The 21,210-nt window shown below is 43.9% G+C and overlaps 1 protein-coding gene across 1 annotated transcript in view; it reads left to right on the plus strand.

The window, feature by feature from the left end:
* shank3a (SH3 and multiple ankyrin repeat domains 3a) overlaps positions 1-21,210 on the plus strand; it is a 302,959-nt gene that overhangs the window by 122,172 nt on the left and 159,577 nt on the right. Inside the window, exon 4 of the mRNA XM_070443122.1 lies at positions 16,877-16,985. Within this exon, the coding sequence (XP_070299223.1) occupies positions 16,877-16,985 (109 nt within the window). The remainder of the gene's footprint in view (positions 1-16,876; positions 16,986-21,210) is intronic.

A 21,210-nucleotide genomic window follows, 5' to 3' on the forward strand; every position in this document is an offset into this window, starting at 1 on the left:
TGACAGCTGGTCCAGTCCTGTCTGGACCAACAATACCACCTGGTGACAGCTGGTCCAGTCCTGTCTGGACCACATATACCCCCTGGTGACAGCTCTGCCAGTCCTGTCTGGACCACATATACCCCCTGGTGACAGCTGGTCCAGCACTGTCTGTACCACACATACCACCTGGTGACAGCTGGTCCAGCCCAGTCTGGACCACAATATACCCCCTGGTGACAGCTGGTCCAGTCCTGTCTGGACCACACTATACCCCCTGGTGACAGCTGGCCCAGTCCTGTCTGGACCACAATATACCACCTGGTGATAGCTGATCCAGCCCTGTCTGGACCACACATACCACCTGGTGACAGCTGGTCAGTCCTGTCTGGACCACACATACCACCTGGTGACAGCTGGTCCAGTCCTGTCTGGACCACACATACCACCTGGTGACAGCTGGTCCAGCCCTGTCTGGACCACATACCACCTGGTGAAAGCTGTCCAGCCCTGTCTGGACCACACATACCACCTGGTGACAGCTGGTCCAGTCCTGTCTGGACCACACATACCACCTGGTGACAGCTGGTCCAGTCCTGTCTGGACCACACATACCACCTGGTGACAGCTGGTCCAGTCCTGTCTGGACCACACATACCACCTGGTGAGAGCTGGTCCAGTCCTGTCTGGACCACACATACCACCTGGTGACAGCTGGTCCAGTCCTGTCTGGACCACACATACCACCTGGTGACAGCTGGTCCAGTCCTGTCTGGACCACACATACCACTGGTGACAGCTGTCCAGTCCTGTCTGGACCACACATACCACCTGTTGACAGCTGGTCCAGCACTGTCTGACCACACATACCACCTGGTGACAGCTGGTCCAGCCCTGTCTGGACCACACATACCACCTGGTGACAGCTGGTCCAGCACTGTCTTACCACACATACCACCTGGTGACAGCTGGTCCAGCCCTGTCTGGACCACACATACCACCTGGACAGCTGGTCCAGTCCTGTCTGGACCACACATACCACCTGGTGACAGCTGGTCCAGTCCTGTCTGGACCACACATACCACCTGGTGACAGCTGGTCCAGTCCTGTCTGGACCACACATACCACCTGGTGACACTGGTCCAGTCCTGTCTGGACCACACATACCACCTGGTGACAGCTGGTCCAGTCCTGTCTGGACCACATATACCACCTGGTGACAGCTGGTCCAGTCCTGGCTGGACCACACATACCACCTGGTGACAGCTGGTCCAGTCCTGTCTGGACCACACATACCACCTGGTGACAGCTGGTCCAGTCCTGTCTGGACCACCACATACCACCTGTGACAGCTGGTCCAGTGCCTGTCTGGACCACACATACCACCTGGTGACAGCTGGTCCAGTCCTCTGCGGACCACACATACCACCTGTGACAGCTGGTCCAGTCCTGTCTGGACCACATATACCACCTGGTGACAGCTGTCCAGTCCTGTCTGGACCACACATACCACCTGGTGACAGCTGGTCCAGTCCTGTCTGGACCACAATACCTCCTGTGACAGCTGTCCAGTCCTGTCTGGACCACACATACCACCTGGTGACAGCTGGTCCAGCCCTGTCTGGACCCACACATACCACCTGGTGACACGCTGTCCAGTCCTGTCTGGACACACATACCACCTGGTGACAGCTGGTCCAGTCCTGTCTGGACCACACATACCACCTGGTTACAAGCTGGTCCAGTCCTGTCTGGGACACACATACCCACCTGTGACTCCAGACAGGACTGGACCAGCTGTCACCAGGTGGTATGTGTGTTCCAGAGTCGAGAGTGAAGACTGCTCAATCCGACTCCTAAAATGTACACATTTGAACACTTTCAAATACTTGAGCTGCACTTGATTTCAGTTGCCTGGTACAATGGAACCAATGAATATAATCGTCCCAAAAGTGCAAACCCCAAGCTAAATCAAGGATGCCAGAAATAAAATACTATGCATGCTACATACTGTATAGTGTATCTAGCTGTGGTTGAGCTGCTCTGAATGCTGTCTCCACAGGACCTAGGACGCTCTGTAAAATACAATGGAAATGTTCCCTGAGGGGATCAGGGCAAAGCTGGGTGAAACTTTCTACTACAACACACACACACACACACACACACATGCACGCACGCATGCACACACAAGCATGCACACACAAGCATGCACACACAAGCATGCACACACAAGCATGCACACACACCCGCACAAATACACTCAATCACTCGCGCACGCACGCACGTGCACACCCACTCACACACATACACACACACATAGAAACATCATACACTACCGGTCAAAAGTTTTAGAACATCTAACGTAAACTCGTACATTGCCTTGGTCCGTACAATTGACCTTATTTTAGCGCCCCAAAAACGTAATACTTCCAGATCAACTGTAATTTCAATACCATTGTAAAGCACAATTTCTCCCCTTTCCTAACAGAATTCATGCCGAGACCTTCACGCTGCCCGTTTCTGCATAATTCAAGAAGGCAATGAGCTCCTTCAGGTCTTTTTAAAAATGGCGGGTGGGGAAGCGAAACTAATGCGTTACAGTGAGAAGGACAGTTGTCGTGTGGTAAAATTGCTTTTTTCACTCGATCTGTCCAACTTATCACCTTATCGCCTCTAAAATTTAAATAAAACACTATAAAGAGTTTATATAATGTGTCATTACATACCTATTTGAAGGTTTGTGTCGAATTTGAATCGGGTTTTTAGGGCGGTGCTAAAGTGATCTTCAGAAGTAAACAGTGGCTTTGAGAATCATGATCGCTTGCAGTGATGACGCAAAAAATTACTAGGTATCCCCCCCTTACCCCGTCACTGTCCATTTCTTGTTTTTAAACGATGAGAGAAGTGCTACACCTGGTGGAGAGAGATTCTAAGACAGAAATAGTTGCTTTATGCGTGCTATACGTTACGACATGACACGTCAAGATGTAACGGAGGGTCAGTTTTTTCAACTTTTCTCCAACACTATAGAGCCATTACCATGTCGATCAACGCTTGAATAGAAATGTAGTTCACACCCCAGATTTTGAAGTCAACACAGTCGCTACAGTCCCATCAGTTTTCTTTGTAGCCTCGTTTGAATGTCGCGGTTACGCACATTTGTACGGAATGGGGTGAGTTTACGTTACTCATTTAAGTTTTTTTAAATTATTTTTACTATTTTCTACATTGTTGAATAATACTGAAGACATCAAAACTATAAAATAACACATATGGAATCATGTAGTTACCAAAAAAGTGTTAAACAAATCAAAATATATTTTATATTTGAGATTCTTCAAATAGCCACCCTTTACCTTGATGACAGCTTTGCACACTCTTGGCATTCTTCAACCAGCTTCGTGAGGTTGTCACCTGGAATGCATTTCAATTAACAGGTGTGCCTTGTTAAAAGTTAATTTGTGGAATTTTCTTTCCTTCTAATGCGTTTGAGCCAATCAGTTGTGTTGAGACAAGATAGGTTACTACATGATTCCATATGTGTTATTTCACAGTTTTGATGTCTTCACTACTAGTGTACATCTCAGTCATGAGATACTCTTTTAACCTCAGCCCTCATGTCCCAGAAAAGACAGTTTCTTCAGAAAGCTGGTTATTATGGTTGAGTTTTTAATTTGATGTTCATTTCATGTCATCATGTTAATTGTCATCATCCAAACGGTTGTTAATTCTGTAATCTCGCTAGGATGGCCTCATTCCTTTCATTTGCTCAAAGAGGAGTCGGCTAGGTTTTGTTTGCATGTCATTATGTCTAATTGATGCTTGGAGTCTGCCTAGTCTGAGTGCCAGAGACTACAATATTTAAGAGGGTGCATCAATAGAAAACACACTAAATAGAAAAGACAGGATGCTCTCTCATGGTATTTTAGTAACGATAAAACATGTGGCCTCTATATAAACATGTACAGTATGTCAATTCATTTTGAATAAGCCCTCTGGAATGGTGTTTGTGGATAAAAATTGAGCTGGTGAATGAGTTTCAGCTGTAATATGAAACTACTCCACTCTACCACTTCTAGCACAGAGCCCTTATTCTACAGCCTGTCCCTACTCTCTCACCAACTGAGATCTCCTCAACCATCTACTCTAGTTATTCAACTCCCCCACTCCTACCAAACTCTCCACTTCCTCCATATACCCTCTCTCAAACTCCCCCTTACACCACAACCTCCCCCATTACCCCCCCCCCCCCCCCCATCCCTGTCTCATTCTATGAGATATGAGGAGAGGTCCAGATGGTTTGAGGACGTGTGTTGGAAGCCAGCCTGGACAAGCTAATGACAATACTCCTTTAATGTCTGTAGGACATGTTTGTAGTGTGGGTTTTGGCAGCAGCATCAGACACACATTACCATACTCTACTCTGCTGTAGTTCCTTACTGTGTTTTCCCCCCAAATAGTGAGTGCCAGATAATGAGTGTACGTTGTGAGAAATTAAAGTTTATTAGCTAAGAATACCATATATCGGGGAGAAAAGCACAAAATATACAGCTACAGTGGCAAGAAAAAGTATGTGAACACTTTGGAATCACCTTGGATCTGATCTTCATCTAAGTCACAACAATAGACTGTTGGATTCTAAACTTTGAACATTGAGATATTAAAGACATGATAGATCAGATGCATAGTATATAAAGGAGTGAGAAGTGAATGGTTCTCTGTAGTAAGACAATTAAGCTTGGAATGTGTTGAGTGCAGGAAAACAAATGCATGTGACAGTACTGATAAGGGGAGAAACCGTTGAAGGCCCATATCACTTAGTTCCCTGCTTAGCAAGAATGATGCAATGTTTAGAGATAAGGAGGAGACTCCACCCAAAGTGGGGTATGAATACCACCACGGGGGAAGCCATGTCAGTGTCTGAATACAGGTGTGTCGACCCTTTGGGAAGAATTCCACTTGGTTAAGCTTCTCTAGTGTCTGTGAGTTATCTTCTCTAAATAAGAACCTAACAAGATAAAAAAAAGTCTACTTAAACTAACACACAAATAAGTATATGTTTTCATGTCTTTATTGAACACTGTGTAAACATTCACAGTGCAGGGTGGAAAAAGTATGTGAACCCTTGGATTTAATAACTGGTTGACCCTCATTTGGCAGCAATAACCTCAACCAAACATTTTCCGTAGTTGTCGATCAGACCTGCACAACGGTCAGGGGAATTTTGGACCATTCCTATTTACAAAACTGTTTCAGTTCAGCAATATTCTTGGGATGTCTGGTGTGAACCACTCTCTTGAGGTCCTGCTACAGCATCTCAATCGGGTTGAGGTCAGGACTCTGACTGGGCCGCTCCAGAAGGAATATTTTCTTCTGTTGAAGCCATTCTGTTGTTCATTTACTTATGTGTTTTGGGCCGTTGTCCTGTTGCATCACCCAACTTCTGTTGAGCTTCAATTGGTGGCCAGATAGCCTTACATTCTCCTGCAAAATGTCTTGATTAACTTGGGAATTCATTTTTCCGTCAATGATAGCAAGCTGTCCAGGCCATGAGGCAGCAAAGCAGCTCCAAACCATGATGCTCCCTCCACCATACTTTACAGTTGGGATGAGGTTTTGATGTTGGTGTGCTGTGTCTTTTTTTTCTCCACACATAGTATTGTGTGTTCCTTCCAAACAACTCAACTGTAGTTTCATCTGTCCACAGAATATTTTGCCAGTAGCGCTGTGGAACATCCAGATGCTCTTTTGAGAACTTCAGACGTGCATCAATGTCTTTTTTGGACAGCAGTGGCTTCTTCTGTGGTGTCCTCCCATGAACACCATTCTTGTTTAGTGTTTTATGTATCGTAGACTCGGCAACAGAGATGTTAGCATGTTCCAAAGATTTATTTAAGTCTTTAGCTGACACTCTAAGATTCTTCTTAACCTCATTGTGCATTCTGCACTGTGCTCTTGCAGTCATCTTTGCAGGACGGCCACTCCTAGGGAGAGTAGCAACAGTGCTGAACCTTTATAGACAATTTGTCTTACCGTGGACTGATGAACATCAAGGCTTTTAGAGATACTTTTTTAACCCTTTCCAGCTTTATGCAAGTCAACAATTCTTCATCTTAGGTCTTCTGAAATCTCTTTTGTTTGAGGCATGGTTCACATCAGGCAATGCTTCTTGTGAATAGCAAACTCAAATGTTGTTGTGTTTTTCATAGGGCAGGGCAGCTCTAACCAACATCTCCAATCTCGTCTCAATAATTGTACTCCAGGTTAGCTGACTCCTGACTGCAATTAGCTTATGGAGAAGCCATTAGACTAGGGGTTCACATGCTTTTTCCAACCTACACTGTGAATGTTTAAGTGATGTATTCAATATAGACAAGAAAAATACACAAATTTGTGTGTTGTTAATATAAGCAAACTGTGTTTGTCTGTTGTTGTGACTTAGATAAAGATCAGATCTAATTGTATGACCAATTTATACAGGAATCCAGATCATTTCAAAGGGTTCACATACTTTTTCCTGCCACTGTATATGAATGCATATTAGGCATATTATCTTAATTGCGCGTTGTTCTGTGCGTTGTGTTAGCTGTGCTTTAGATCATTGCTTCTCAGCTGGTTTTGCCTCGGGACCCAAATTAAACTAGGTTGTCTCAGTCGCGACAATATTTGCATCACAACAAATATTCGCCAAAATGCAATCTAAAAAACTATTTTTAATACTATATTGATAGAAATTGTAGCAATTATGACGAAGAAAACAATTAAAGTTTACCCATATCCACTAAATAGCGCTGCTAATAGATCTATTATGAAAATACTGTGATTGAAGAGAAAATTGTTCAGAGGTAACATTATTGAGTCACTTTCTACCAATATCTACCTGGTTTTAGTCGTTTAAGTTCAGGCTGGAGTATTTTTCAATTGAAAAAAAATCTACAAAAACACAGTGACTCATTCAAAATCTCCCGGGTCGTGACCCACCAGTTGAGAATCGCTGCTTTAGATACTGTGGATTCCCATTAGAGATGGAGTGGTAGCTGTGCTGTAGGAGGCCGACTGTACTCGAGCTGTGACATATTTCTCTTACTCCATTACTCCTCTAGCTGTTCACTGGCTGTGGACATGATAGTATAATGTCCATCTCTCCCCGTCCCTCTTTTTCTCTCTTCATCTCCATCTCTTACCCTTCCTCTTACTCTCTCTTCATCTCCATCTCTCACCCTTCCTCTTACTCTCTTCATCTCCATCTTGCTCTGTCTCTCTCCTCATCTCCATCTCTCTCTGTCCCTCTCTTTCTCTCTCTTCATCTCAATCTCTCCCCTCCCTTTTTCTCTCTCTCTTCATATCCATCTCCCCCTCCCTCCCTCTTTCTTCATCTCCATCTCTCTCTCTCTCTCTCTCTTTAATTAAAATGCTTTCCCCCTGCAGCAGGATGGTTTCTGTATAAAGCATCTGGGACATACAGGTCAAGGCCTGCCTGCTTCATCTTAACCCTTATATAAGACAGCCAACAAAAGGACAGGAGGGGATATGGAACAAACTCTGCAGGCTAATGCTGTTTACTTCGGGTTGCACTGATTCCAGGCTTTTAAGAAAACAAATGTTTATTTTGATGCTTGGAAGTGGGTAAAATCAAGACACCATTTGAAGCCACGCTATGTGCTATTTAAGTGGTTACCAACCTTATCTGAGTCAAGATCACTTTCACAGTCAAAAAGTAAGCCTATATCTGTCACGCCCTGACCTTAGATATCTCAATTGGCTCATTCATCCCCCTCCTCTCCCCTGTAACTATTCCCCAGGTCGTTGCTGCAAATGAGAACGTGTTCTCAGTCAACTTACCTGGTAAAATAACGGTAAAATAAATAAATAAATAAATAAATCTCTGTTTTTCTATATATTTTGCTTAGGTCAGGGTGTGACTATGGTGGGTACGCTAGTTTTGTATGTCTAGGGTTTTTGTATGTCTAGGGGTTTTGTATGTCTATGTTGGCCTGATATGGTTCCCAATCAGAGACAGATGTTTATCGTTGTCTCTGATTGGAGATCATATTTAGGTAGCCATTTCCTCATTTATGTTGTGGGATCTTGTCTACAGTAAGTTGCCTTTGTGCACTCCAGTAGTGTCACGTTTTGTTTGTTCTTTATTGTTTTGTGAGTATCGCTTTATTAAAAGTATGTGGAACTCTATGCACGCTGCGCCTTGGTCTCATCATTACGACGAGCGTGAAAGAAGATCCCAGCAACAAAGGACCAAGCAGCGTGCCCAGGAGGAGGAAGTATCCTGGACTTGGGAAGAGATCCTGGATGGGAAGGGATCCTGGACTTGGGAGGAAATCCTGGCAGGACAGGATCGCCTTCCTTGGCGTGAGTCGCCTAGGAGCATGAGAGGACAGCAACGACGTTGGGGAGGAAGGCCACAGAAACCCCAATAAAAAAAAATTTGGGGGGGGGGAACATGGAACAGTCGGCGAAGTTGAGGAGTGAGTCAGAGACTGTCGGAGTTATTGGACAAATTGGAGGAGAGTGAACGGAGGGGAGAGTTAGAGACCTTCGAGGAGTTGTCGGTCAAATTGAAGGAGAGTGAAGAGAGAGAGCTGTTGGTATGACGTAGTATGCACGGCATTCGCCCTGAGGAGCATGTTAGCTGTCCGATGCCACCTGTATCAGTTCCTCGTACTCGTCCTGAAATGTATGTTAAAGTTCCGGAACAATTGATTCCGGCTATACACACCAGGTCTCCAGTGTATCTTCACAACCCGGTGCGTCCTGTGCCAACTCCTTGCACTCTCCCTCAAGTGCGCTTTCCCAGTCAGGTGTGTCCTGTTCCTGCTCCTCGCACTCTCCCTCAAGTGCGTGTCCACAGTCCAGTACGTCCTGTTCCTCCTCTCCGCATTCGCCCTGAGGTGCGTGTCATCAGCCCGGTGCCACCTATACCGGTCCCATGCATCAGATCTCCAGTGTGCATCCACAGTCCAGTACGTCCTGTGCCTCTTCCCCGCACTCGCCCTGAGGTGCGTGTCATCAGCCCGGTGCCACCGGTACCGGTCCCACGCATCAGACCTCCAGTGCGCCTCCACAGTCCAGAGCTTCCGGCTACAGTTCCCAGTCCAGAGCTTCCGGCGACAGTTCCCAGTCCAGAGCTTCCGGCGACAGTTCCCAGTCCAGAGCTTCCGGCGACAGTTCCACGGTCCAGAGCTTCCGGCGACGTTTCACGGTCCGGAACCTCCTGAGACGGTCTACGGTACGGAACCTCCTGAGACGGTCTACGGTCCGGAACCTCCGGCGACGGTCCCCGGTCCGGAGCCTCTGGCGACGGTCCCCGGTCCGGAGCCTTCAGCAGGGGTTCTCAGTCCAGAGCCTCCTGCGACGATCTACGGTCCGGTTCCTCCGGCGACGATCCGCGGTCCGGGGCCTCCAGAGACAACCCACGGTCCGGAGCTTCCGGCGACGATCCACGGTCCGGGTCTCTTGAGACGACCCACGTGCCGGAGCTTCCAGAGCTGTGTCCAGAACCAGAGCTGCCACCAAGGGTAGATGCCCACCCGGACCCTCCCCTATAGGTTCAGGTTTGCGGCCGGGAGTCCGCACCTTTGGGGGGGGGGGGTACTGTCACACCCTGACCTTAGATATCTGTGTTACTATATATCAGGGTGTGACTAGGGTTGGTACGCTAGTTTTTGAATGTCTAGGGTTTTTGTATGTCTAGGGTTTTTGTATGTCTAGGGGTTTTGTATGTCTATGTTGGCCTGATATGGTTCCCAATCAGAGACAGCTGTTTATCGTTGTCTCTGATTGGGGATCATATTTAGGTAGCCATTTACCTCGTTTGTGTTGTGGGATCTTGTCTACAGTAAGTTGCCTTTGTGCACTCCAGTAGCGTCACGTTTCGTTTGTTCTTTATTGTTTTGTGAGTATCTCTTTATGAAAATTATGTGGAACTCTATGCACGCTGCGCCTTGGTCTCATCATTACGACGAGCGTGACAATATCTACCACTCAGATTTTTTTTTAAACAAATGTAACATTAACTATTAATTACCATTGACTAAAAACAGTTCTGTAGGAATGAGGGTTGCGCAGAGGCCTAATACATTATCACAGCATGTCGGCTATATGCCTGGCCTGCTAATATTGTCCTTCTCAAACCATATTATATTTCAAAACTCAAGATTTGATAACAAAATAGATTACTTGGTGTAACACTTGTGAGGCACAGCCGAGCATAAATTGAAATAATTAAATGTTTCATTTTACTGGACTGACTGTACCTGCATCTGATGGTCATGGTGTTCTCAAGACAACTGGAAACTCAAAGAAAAAAAACTGACGTCAGTGAACTTCAGGTAGGAAAGTCGGAGTTCTAGAAAGATGCCAGAGTTTCCCAGTTGGATGACCGGTCAAAAAGATTTGTCCCAGTCGGATTTCATTTTTTCCCGAGTTCCCAGTTGTCTTGAACACAACTGAAGTTATTTTGAACACGGTATCAGTCTCAGCGGAGGGAGGGAGCAGCAGAGGGTCCGCCTCTCACAGTCCCTGCTCTCTCCCTCCTTTCCTCTGGTGAGACTGACCAGAGAGAGAGAGACAGAGAGGGACAGAGTCGAGCTGCTAATAATAATAAAACGTAGTGCTATCGATACACTTGACTACTCAGTCATTGCGAGTGGAAGTAGAGCGACGCGCATTTGATATTTTGTAATAGTGTAGACAGTGTTGAATAAAACGTAGACATCAACTCACAAATAAAAACAGCAGCTCGTTGTGGTATTCTTTGACAGTCTCTCTTGGTCATGGTTTTAAAAGTAATTAAATCTCACGTAAGCTAGTGTCAAATTTTGCTGTGGCCGGGGTCGTGGAAGCTGTAGGTAGGCACGGTGATTTGAGCTATTCGATTGGCCAGCGCAGTAGGCACTCACGATTTATTCACAGATCTCCTGGTCCACCGGGTAGGCGGAGTTTGTATTTTCAGAAAAATGAAATGGTTCAAAATGGGAACACTTTGCCTATCCGGTGCACAGGGCTTCTGAATCAAATGCCCCTACCGCCAACAGATCAACAATAAAAAAAGGAGCGCAAGCCTTAATGCCTTTATCGTTGGCTTTTCTACTATGATCTACACAATAATATGATCTACACAATGGTGATCCAATTATAAAATGAAATCATCATCAGTGTCACATATGGAGAACAGACAGCTGGATATGCCACCTCTCCACGTATCACAGCCATCACTTTATGTTAGTGGCGGGGAGTTGAGCACCCCTGCTGCTGATGCTAACTATACAAGCATAGGAAGTATCCTATTAAAGAGCATTGATTCAGAAAGCATTAGTGTTGGTCCAAATATGTAATTCTTCCCTTCCATATGCTTCTTTGTACTGCATAGCCTAGTCCTTGTGCACATCTTCAGTGTGCAGCCATGTAGCTGTCTCAAAGCCATATGACCCTGAGCTTTCAGACAGATACTGACTGCCAACATACAGCATGTTGGATATAGATCTACAGTGTCTACATAACATGAGGAATAAATAGGGAATCAGTGCACCATTCGTGACAGAGCCATATGCCTCTGTACCCAAAGTAGTGCAAAATGGTTGGAAAGGAATAATTTGAGACAAAGACCAAATCTCAAATGACTGTCTATTCTCCATAATGTGCTATTGATACTTTGTGACTGTAAACTGAACATATGGCTTTGGGCCATTGTAGTGCAGTACAGGGTGTGCCATAGGGAGCCATGTTATATGCTTCCTTAGCCTGTCTGTCGGTTCTGTTTACCCATGACTGATATCATCATTTGTTGACATAATTCACAGAGGATCCAAGTGATCCTTCTGATCCCTGACACTTAGAATTAACAGAGTACACAGTATTCACACATGATGCTTAACTTGTGATGTTTCTGGGCATGTTGGGTGAGTGTGTATTTCACAGGCGGTAAGTATTCACGTGGTTAGCCCAACTAGTTAAGATGTTCCAGAGCTTGTGTGTAGATCACTTGGTTTGGCTCACCTAGTAAGTTTCCATGCACGCTGGATCAAGTGTTCCTCGTGTTTACATGAGATGGTTAAGTAGTTGTAGTGATGGTCCAGAGCATGTGTGAATACATCAATACATTAAATCTTCATGACGGTTGAGTAATTGTGATGCTTCTGGATGTGTACAGTATGTGCATATTCCACATACAGTGTTTACATACAGTACTGTATGTAACACAGGAGGTTGGTGGCAACTTCCTTGGGGAGGAAGGGCTCGTGGTAATGACTGGAGCAGAATGAGTGCAATGGTATCAAATAGATGGTTTCCATGTGTTTGATGCCATTCCATTCGCTCTGTTCCAGCCGTTCCAGCCATCCTCCCCCCAGCTGCTTCCACTGGTATGTAATGATAAGTAGTTGTGATGTATGAAAGCATGTGTGTATTTCAAGGTCCAGTTGACATTAACCCACTACTTTACATTGGGGCTTTATGATGACTACTGATCCGTGATGGTACATACTATAACCCAGTTGTCTGTGACTAGGAGCTACAGAGGCATGAAGTGATGATGGGAGGAAATGTAGTCCATGGAGTGTCAAATATACCTACTGAGTTCACCTACTGTGCTACACTATGAGGACTAAACACACTGGTGAATAAAATGCAAATGTAGGATTAGCTACATTTAGTGAGGAATGCCTGAAGGAAAAGAAAACAACTCTGGGAGGGAGACAGAGGGAGGGAGACAGAGGGAGAGGGAGGGAGGGAGGGAGGGAGGGAGGGAGGGAGGGAGGGATTCTTTCTGGCAGGGTCCTCACATTGTAGCCATTATCTGAAGGTAGCAGATGAAGTCTAAGAGGAGAAACCTTGGAGATAGAAAGAGTGTCAGGATTAAACCATGGGATTATTTATCTAAATCCTTAAGGTCATTGACTTTATTTACTCTCCTGGCAAGTGTACTTGGTTACTTGCTCGCCAGTGAACTCTGAAGTGTATACTTGGTTACTTGCTCTCTAGACGAATATGTAGCATGTACTGTGAACATATGTAGGATCTTAATTTGATCAATCTTCTGTTGCTGATAATTTTCCTACTTTGTAGGAAATGCAGATGCATTTTGTGATTTACAACAAAAGAAACACACTAGCACATGGTTATATGAACAGTATCTTATGCTCTGACAGTGAATTTAAGATCACACTGCTGGGTGTTGGGCCTGCTGTGTTGGCAGATATTAACCTTTACTATTGGATACAGTGAGTGTAAATGCTGATTTGGAGAAAATCTCCCTGACTGAAGGGCATTCTGATGTGTTTCCTAATGCTAGGTAGACAGTGGTTGTGTGTGTGTGTATGTGTCTGTGACACGTGAGTACAGATGTAGGATCTTAATTTGATCACTCTTTTGCTGCTGAGAATTTTCCTGCACAACAGGAAATGCAAAATTGTAGTGTATCCGAGGTTTAAAAAGGCTTCTAAAGTTTCAATTTTCCACTTTAAAATGTCAGACTTGATTTGCCGTAACGAAAAACATATCAACCTCTTCAAAAAAATTCCATTAATTATAATCTACATAATTCCCATTTCTTGTTTCTGCATGATTATTTTCCTGCTGTAACAAACTGGCTCAAATAAAAATTCTGTATCAGTGCGTGTGTGCATAGCACGGCGTGCTTGTGTATGTGTGCGTGTGTGAAACCTGTGTGTGTTCTGTCCCATATCTGTCAGTTCTCTTTTGCTGGTTCATCTGTTTCTGTGTGCGTACCGCGTTACTATGGGGAGGGCTTCTCGTTGCTATGATATGGGTTCCCGTGGTAATGACATTAGAATGACCGGTGTGTGTGTCTCAAATTGATCCCCCGATTAGATTACCGATTAAGATTTACCCTTGAACCCGTGTTGTGAATTAAACTGGAGACTAGGCAGCCTGAAATCACACCAGAAACATAACAGTAGAGGGATTGTTTTGTGGCCAATTTGTGTCTGATCTTTACATTTGGCAGTGCTGCACCCTCAAGCATGACTCAAACTAACCTTACCCTTACTCTTACCCCTAAACTAAAATAAACCTAACCCCCTTGCTAACATGCTTCAACCTAACCACTCACACTTATTTGTAAACATCAGTAATGTTTTGCAAATCTGTGAATGTTAGCCTCTCTCAGATTGTGAGATTACATTGTTACAGTTACTTATGAGATCAAGTTGGGACTTGGGACGCAGACATATGCCAACAAACAAACCGTCTCACATGCACATCCTCTCCTGTCCTTTTCCTGTGCCTAACAAGGCTCCCAGTCATCAGTGACAGCGTTTGTATTTCAATAAAGGAGTCTGTGCTGTGGCTGGAACCGCATTGACCCCCCCCCCCCCACTCTCCTGAAGGGAAATGTATACTGTTCCACTTTGTAGTATGATACTCTGTGTGTGTGTGTTGTGGTGTTCATTAGGATGTGTACTTGAGTAGATTAGCCATAACAAGCTGTGTCCTCTCCTCTGCACTTCGTGGGCAATATTACACACATCAAACAAAACACACTGCTAGCTAAACATCCCTCTGACCCTTCTAGTAACGCATTTCATAGTACACATGCACGCACAGACTGCTCTTCCCACACATGTATGTTGCTGACAGTCAGAGCTCAGTCTTTGTATCCTATCACCATAACAACCACTTATCATATAATCTGAAAAAATCCAGAGTGAATTTCTCCTCAGTACAGCTGATGATGGTGAGAGAAGCAGTCGGCAGTCATTCTCAGTGCCAATGTGTGTGTGTGTGTGAGTGAGCCAGGGTAGCCAGGTATGGGCGAGAGCGGAGATGTCTCTGAGTGAGGGAGCACGAGAGAGACGTGAAGTTGTGAAGGAGTTAAAGAGAGGGATTTTGGAAGGACGGATATATTTGACACCTTACATGGTGAGTGGCACACGCCTTCTACATGATGTTCTGCTAATTAGCGATGCTGGTCACAGGCAAGGTGTGTGTGGTGTGTGCGTGTGTGTTTTTTGTGCAAGCTTGTGTACAGTATGTCTGTAAAAAATAATCCTTTGTTTGTGTCACTGCACCTTTTACTTTGTGTGTGTCTGTGTGTGTGTACTGTAGGTTTCAGTGCATGTGGTGGTTATGTAACAAGTGAGGCAGAGAAACCTTGAGAATAGAATAGTAATGATATCTCTCTGTTAGCCAGATGGGTTATATCTGAACACAGCTCTCTCCTCTAGCCTCTATGTTTAATACCATCTCTTTATCTCACAATAAAGCTATGTTAGATACTATACCAATATAGTCTTGACTACTTCAGATACTGTGTGTTCAAACTGTATTGAATATTTCAGATGCTGTATCAATATTGTATTACCTATTTCCTATTGCTTAATGATGTTAGCTGGATTGAATTTAAAGCTACATCTACTGTGGAATCATTATTTCACAGAAAGCTCTTGTCAGCATATGGAATCTCTCAAGTAACCCAAGGTTTCTAAGTCAGTAGTATTGATTGAGAATATTTTACAGGTTGGTAATTAGGCTAATAGGGATTCGAGTCAGGCTTTGGGGTAAATACCATTTATTTTCAGTCAATTCAGGAATTAAACAGAAATTCAAATTGAATCACTAAGTAACTGAATTGAAGTGGAAATTCACCTCAACCTTTTATTCAGATAAAAGTATTCAATATGTATTGTCCTTACATTGTACTGTATGGCTGTGGTGTTTTGCTTGCAAACTTCCTTGTTTCAGTAGTACTACAGAAGTAGATCAGTGGGGACCAGATAGATTCTGGTCCAAATCCCTATTTGGGCAGTTCTGTGTGTGGCTACATGGTGCTATTTTATGAATGAGCTTTCCAGCCTTGTACAGCAGATGCAGATGTGTATGTATTCCAATTCACTCTCTAAACATCTGGGTGAGATAGTCATCTGTAATGGTTGAAACGCTTTACTGCAATGAGCTGAATATCAAGCAAAGGTTACAAAGATAAGGATATCCAAAATTCCCTCTTTGGTGTGGAACTGTAACATAAAACTGAATATTGGGAGTAAAGACCACACCTCAACTCCTCTGCTTTCAATAACCAATGGCTGTACATACACCCAATCTACCTCACAACTGTGTGTTTTCCATATTGTGCTGAATTTATTGAATTGAAATGGACTTGACCCCAAACCTAAGTGCTGTCTCCTTTACTTATAATGCACAGTATAGGAACTAGTTGGTTACAGGAAAAGGCATGGGTAAGTGATCTATCTGATCCTTTAAAGAGAAGTGCTATGTACTGTATTTTGTTCTTGATGAATAGAAAGTGAGTTTTTTTCTGCTTTGGAAGTACAGAGAGATGGAATATTGCGGTCTACCAAAGGTGCCTAATGCACTACTGTATCCACCTAAATCTTCCACTTGGACTGACATGGAACACAAACACACACTTCAGCTTTCATCTTGCACCTGCATTATTAAACATCTCTATCCACATGAGTGTTACATCACCCAATCACAGCGCTCTATCTCCCTCTATGTTTTATCTTTCTCTATATCTCCCTAACTGTCCTTCATTTGCTCTATTTCACTGCCTCTCTTTTTCTCTCCCCTCCTTCCCGATGCATCTCTCCCTATCCACTCTATTTCACTGCCTCTCTTTTTCTCTCCCCTCCNCTTCCCGATGCATCTCTCCCTATCCACTCTATTTCACTGCCTCTCTTTTTCTCTCCCCTCCTTCCCGATGCATCTCTCCCTATCCACTCTATTTCTCCTCCTTTATCTATCTCTTTATCTCTCTCTTTCTCACTCTCGCCCCGTCTTTCAAACTCTACACCGCTCCCCCTCCTCAATATTAAATGCAATTAGATTTGCATGAATGACATTTAAATATGTTTTTAATACTAGTTGAATGACATGGACTCTCTATCTGTCTGTCTCCCAGGCGAACCTGAAGAAGTTTATGGAGTATGTACAGCAGAGGAACATCGAAAAGGTGTCCAAGTTCCTGGAGAAAGGTCTGGACCCCAACTTCCACGACCCTGAATCGGGAGGTGAGGAGACAGTTGCAACTCTAGCATCCAGAAATGATGGAATCAAAGAGACATGCAGAGTTAATTTAGATCAAACAAAACAGTGCTACAAAATGTGAATAAAAACATGCTCATTGATGAGATAATAATTAGGTGGGTTCTTACATTTGTACAAGTATGGATTATTTTTTTGTTGCATAGCCCACTCCCCCTGAGACACAGCCATTATTGATGGTGACCCTGGAGCAGTTAGGGTTAACTACCTTGCTCAAGGACACATCAACAGATTTCTCACCTAGACGGCTCGAGGTTTCGAACTAGCAACCCACAGTTACTGGCCCAACACTTTCAACCGCTAGGCTACCTGCCGCTGGGTGCAAACAACTTCCCTGCAGATGTCACTGATTACTGGCGAGAGAACAAACAATGGTTAGCTGAGCCACAGTACTATTTGATATACACTGAGTGTACAAAACATTCCATATAGACTGACCAGGTGAATCCAGCTGAAAGCTATGATCCCTTATTGATGTCACTTCTTAAATCCACTCCAATCAGTGTAGAAGGATTTTTAAGCATTGAGATATTTGAGACATGGATTGTGTGTGTGCCATTCAGAGGGTGAATGGGCAAGAAAAAATATTGAAGTGCCTTTGAACAGGTAGTAGGTGGCAGGCGCACCGGTTTGAGTGGGTTAAGAATTTTTCACGCTCAACAGTTTCCCGTGTGTGTCAAGCAGAGGCGGTCAGTGCCTTTTAAGATGAGAGGACAATTTATTTTTCATGAGCATGGCCTTATTTCTATTATAGTATATTGGATGACTCTCATTTATAAAGATGGTGCGAAGAACATGGCTGACGTGTTACATTCTCCCAACCAATTGTGCAATTTTTTACTTTTTTTGGCACTTTGTGAAACTTATTTGTTTTACTTATTGTGTACATAATGTTGCTGCGACCGTCTCTTATGACCGAAAATAACTTCTGGACATCAGAGAAGTGATTACTCATCACGAACTGCAAGAAACTTCTTCCTTTAATGAGTCAGATGAGAAGGATATCCTGCTTTCAATGGAACAGCCCCAGATCCAGAGCCTTTTGCGTGAAGAAAAGACACTGGAAAATGGGACGCGGATCGGGGATCCTTCTGAGAATCTCGAGGCGAGCGAGCAAACTCCCAATGCCTTCCATTCTTCTTGCTAACGTGCAATCGTGGAAAACAAAATTGATGACCTACTATTAAAATGATCCTACCAATGGGACATTAAAAACTGTAACATCTTATGTTTCACCGAGACATGGCTGAACGAAGAAACGGACAATATAGAGCTGGCGGGATTTTCCATGCACCGGCAAATCAGAGATGCTACCTCTGGTAAGACAAGGGGTGGGGGTGTGTGTCTTTTTGTCAATAACAGCTGGTGCGCGATGTCTAATATTAAAGAAGTCTCGAGGTATTGCTCGCCTGAGGTAGAGTACCTTATGATTAGATGTTGACCACACTACCTACCAAGAGAGTTATCATCTGTATTATTCGTAGCCGTCTATTTACCACCACAAAGCAAAGCTGGCACTAACATGCTGACCAGACCGGACACGTCGCGTGCGTGAGCGTCGCAAAATACATTTAGAAATCCATGTTATTCAATTATTGCACCCACACTGCTCGCGCGGGCCAACGAGTGTCTGCAATGCCAAGAGCTAAAATAGAACTCCTTTCTATTTCTGACGCAGATCGCGCTGAAAGTCCTGCCTCTCCTATCTCCTCATTGGTTTATAGAAGCAGGTACCCACGTGCCATCTCCTCATTGGTTATACCCATGTGGGTGATTGAAAGACAAACTGTTTTGCTGGTCGTCGTGGTAATACTATGAAAGTTTAGATGCCGATCACCATATAAGTTCAAAGATGAAAAAGCCTGGAAGGAGGAGAGATGACTAGAAACGATTCGGTTGGCCGTTTATGTGTGGATTAATTGTCGGAGTAGAGGACCTTGTGCATTTCAGGTAAAATAACAACTCAATGTTTATATCCCAGGACAAATTAGCTAGCACCAGAAAGCTAGCTAAATAGGATAAATAAGCTAGCAAGTGCAAGCTAACTAGCTAAATTGCCAAACATGTTTAAAACTTCTTATGGCTGCAATCCCGTTAACGGGATGATATGACAACAGCCGGTGAAAGTGCAGGGCGCCAAATTCAAACAACATGTATCTTATACCATTTTAAAGGTAATCTTGTTGTTAATCCCACCAAAGTGTCCGATTTCAAATAGGCTTTACAGCGAAAGCACCACAAACGATTATGTTAGGTCACCGCAAAATCACAGAAAAACACAGCTATTTTTCCAGCCAAAGACAGGAGTCACAAAAAGCAGAAATAGCGATAAAATGAATCACTAACCTTTGATGATCTTCATCAGATGACACTCATAGGACTTCATGTTACACAATACATATATGTTTTGTTCGATTAAGTTAATTCTTATATCCAAAAAACCTCAGTTTACATTGGCGCCATGTTCAGAAATGCCTCCAAAATATCCTGAGAAATTGCAGAGAGCCACGTCAAATAACATAAATACTCATCATAAACTTTGATGAAAGATACATGTTTTACATATAATTAAAGACTTGTTCTTAATGCAACCGCTGTGTCAGATTTCAAAAAACTTTACGGAAAAAGCAAACCATGCAATAATCTGAGACGGCGCTCAGAAAAGAAAGAAAAATTATCCGCCATGTTGGAGTCAACAGAAATCAGAAATAACATTATAAATATTCCCTTACCTTTGATGATCTTCATCAGAATGTACTCCCAGGAATCCTAGTTCCACAATAACTGTTTGTTTTGTTTGATAATGTCCATCATTTATGTCCAAGTAGCTACTTTTGTTAGCGCGTTTAGTACACAAATCCAAACGCTCGTGCAGGTCCAGCCGAACGTTGGACAAAAACTTCAAAAAGTTATATTACAGGTCGAAGAAAATTGTCAAACTAAGTATAGAATCAATCTTTAGGATGTTATTATCATAAATATTCAATAACGTTCCAACCGGAGAATTCCTTTGTCTGTAGAGAAGCAATGGAACGCAGGTCGCTATCATGTCGCTGCCAGACCACTGACTCAAACAGCTCCCATCCGGCTCCACATCACAGTAGAAGCCTCATTCAAGGTTCTACAGACTGTTGACATCTAGTGGAAGCTGTAGGAAGTGCAAACAGATCCATATCCCACTGTGTATTCAATAGGGGCTGGGTTGAAAATCGACCAACCTCAGATTTCCCACTTCCTGTTTGGATTTCTTCTCAGGTTTTTGCCTGCCATATGAGTTATTTTATACTCACATACATCATTCAAACAGTTTTAGAAACTTCAGAGTGTTTTCTATCCAATACTAATAATAATATGCATATATTAGCAACTGGGACTGAGGAGCAGGCCGTTTACTCTGGGCACCTCTGGGCACCTTTCATCCAAGCTACTCAATACTGCCCCTGCAGCCATAAGAAGTTAATGCTTTTCGACCTGTCCCCAAATTAATGTCATTGGTTCAGAGTTTGTTTTGATATTTTAACCTGCGTGTCGTGACCGCGTTTGGTGTAGGGGGACAAAATACATTTATGCACGATAGCGCACGTTGGCACACGCGCGCAGCCGGTTTGGGTTCCGTGTAAGACCGCTCTCAACCAACTCTATAAGGCCATAAGCAAAAAAGAAAATGCTCATCCAGAAGCGGCGCTCCTAGTGGCCGGGGACTTTAATGCAGGCAAACTTAAATCACTTTTACCAAATTTTTAACAGCATGTCACATGTGCAACCAGAAAATTAATTTTAGACTACCTTTACTCCACACACAGAGATGCATACAAAGCTCTCCCCCGCCCTCCATTTGGCAAATCTGACCATAATTCTATCTGACCATAATTCTATCCTCCTGATTCCTGATTCCTGCTTACAAGCAAAAACTAAAGCAGGAAGTACCAGTGACTCTGTTTTGCTATTCATCCGATGGCATTGAGGAATACACCCACTCGGTCATCGGCTTCATCAATAAGTGCATCGATGACGTCGTCCCCACAGTGACTATACGTACATATCCCAACCAGAAGCCATGGATTACAGGCAACATCTGCATCGAGCTAAAGGCTAGAGCTGCCGCTTTCAAGTAGAGGGAGACTAATCCAGACGCTTATAAGAAATTCTGCTATGCCCTCAGACGAACCATCAAACAAGCAAAGCGTCAAT

The sequence above is a fragment of the Salvelinus sp. IW2-2015 genome, linkage group LG4q.1:29, assembly GCF_002910315.2.
Source record: "Salvelinus sp. IW2-2015 linkage group LG4q.1:29, ASM291031v2, whole genome shotgun sequence".
NCBI lineage: Eukaryota > Metazoa > Chordata > Actinopteri > Salmoniformes > Salmonidae > Salvelinus > Salvelinus sp. IW2-2015.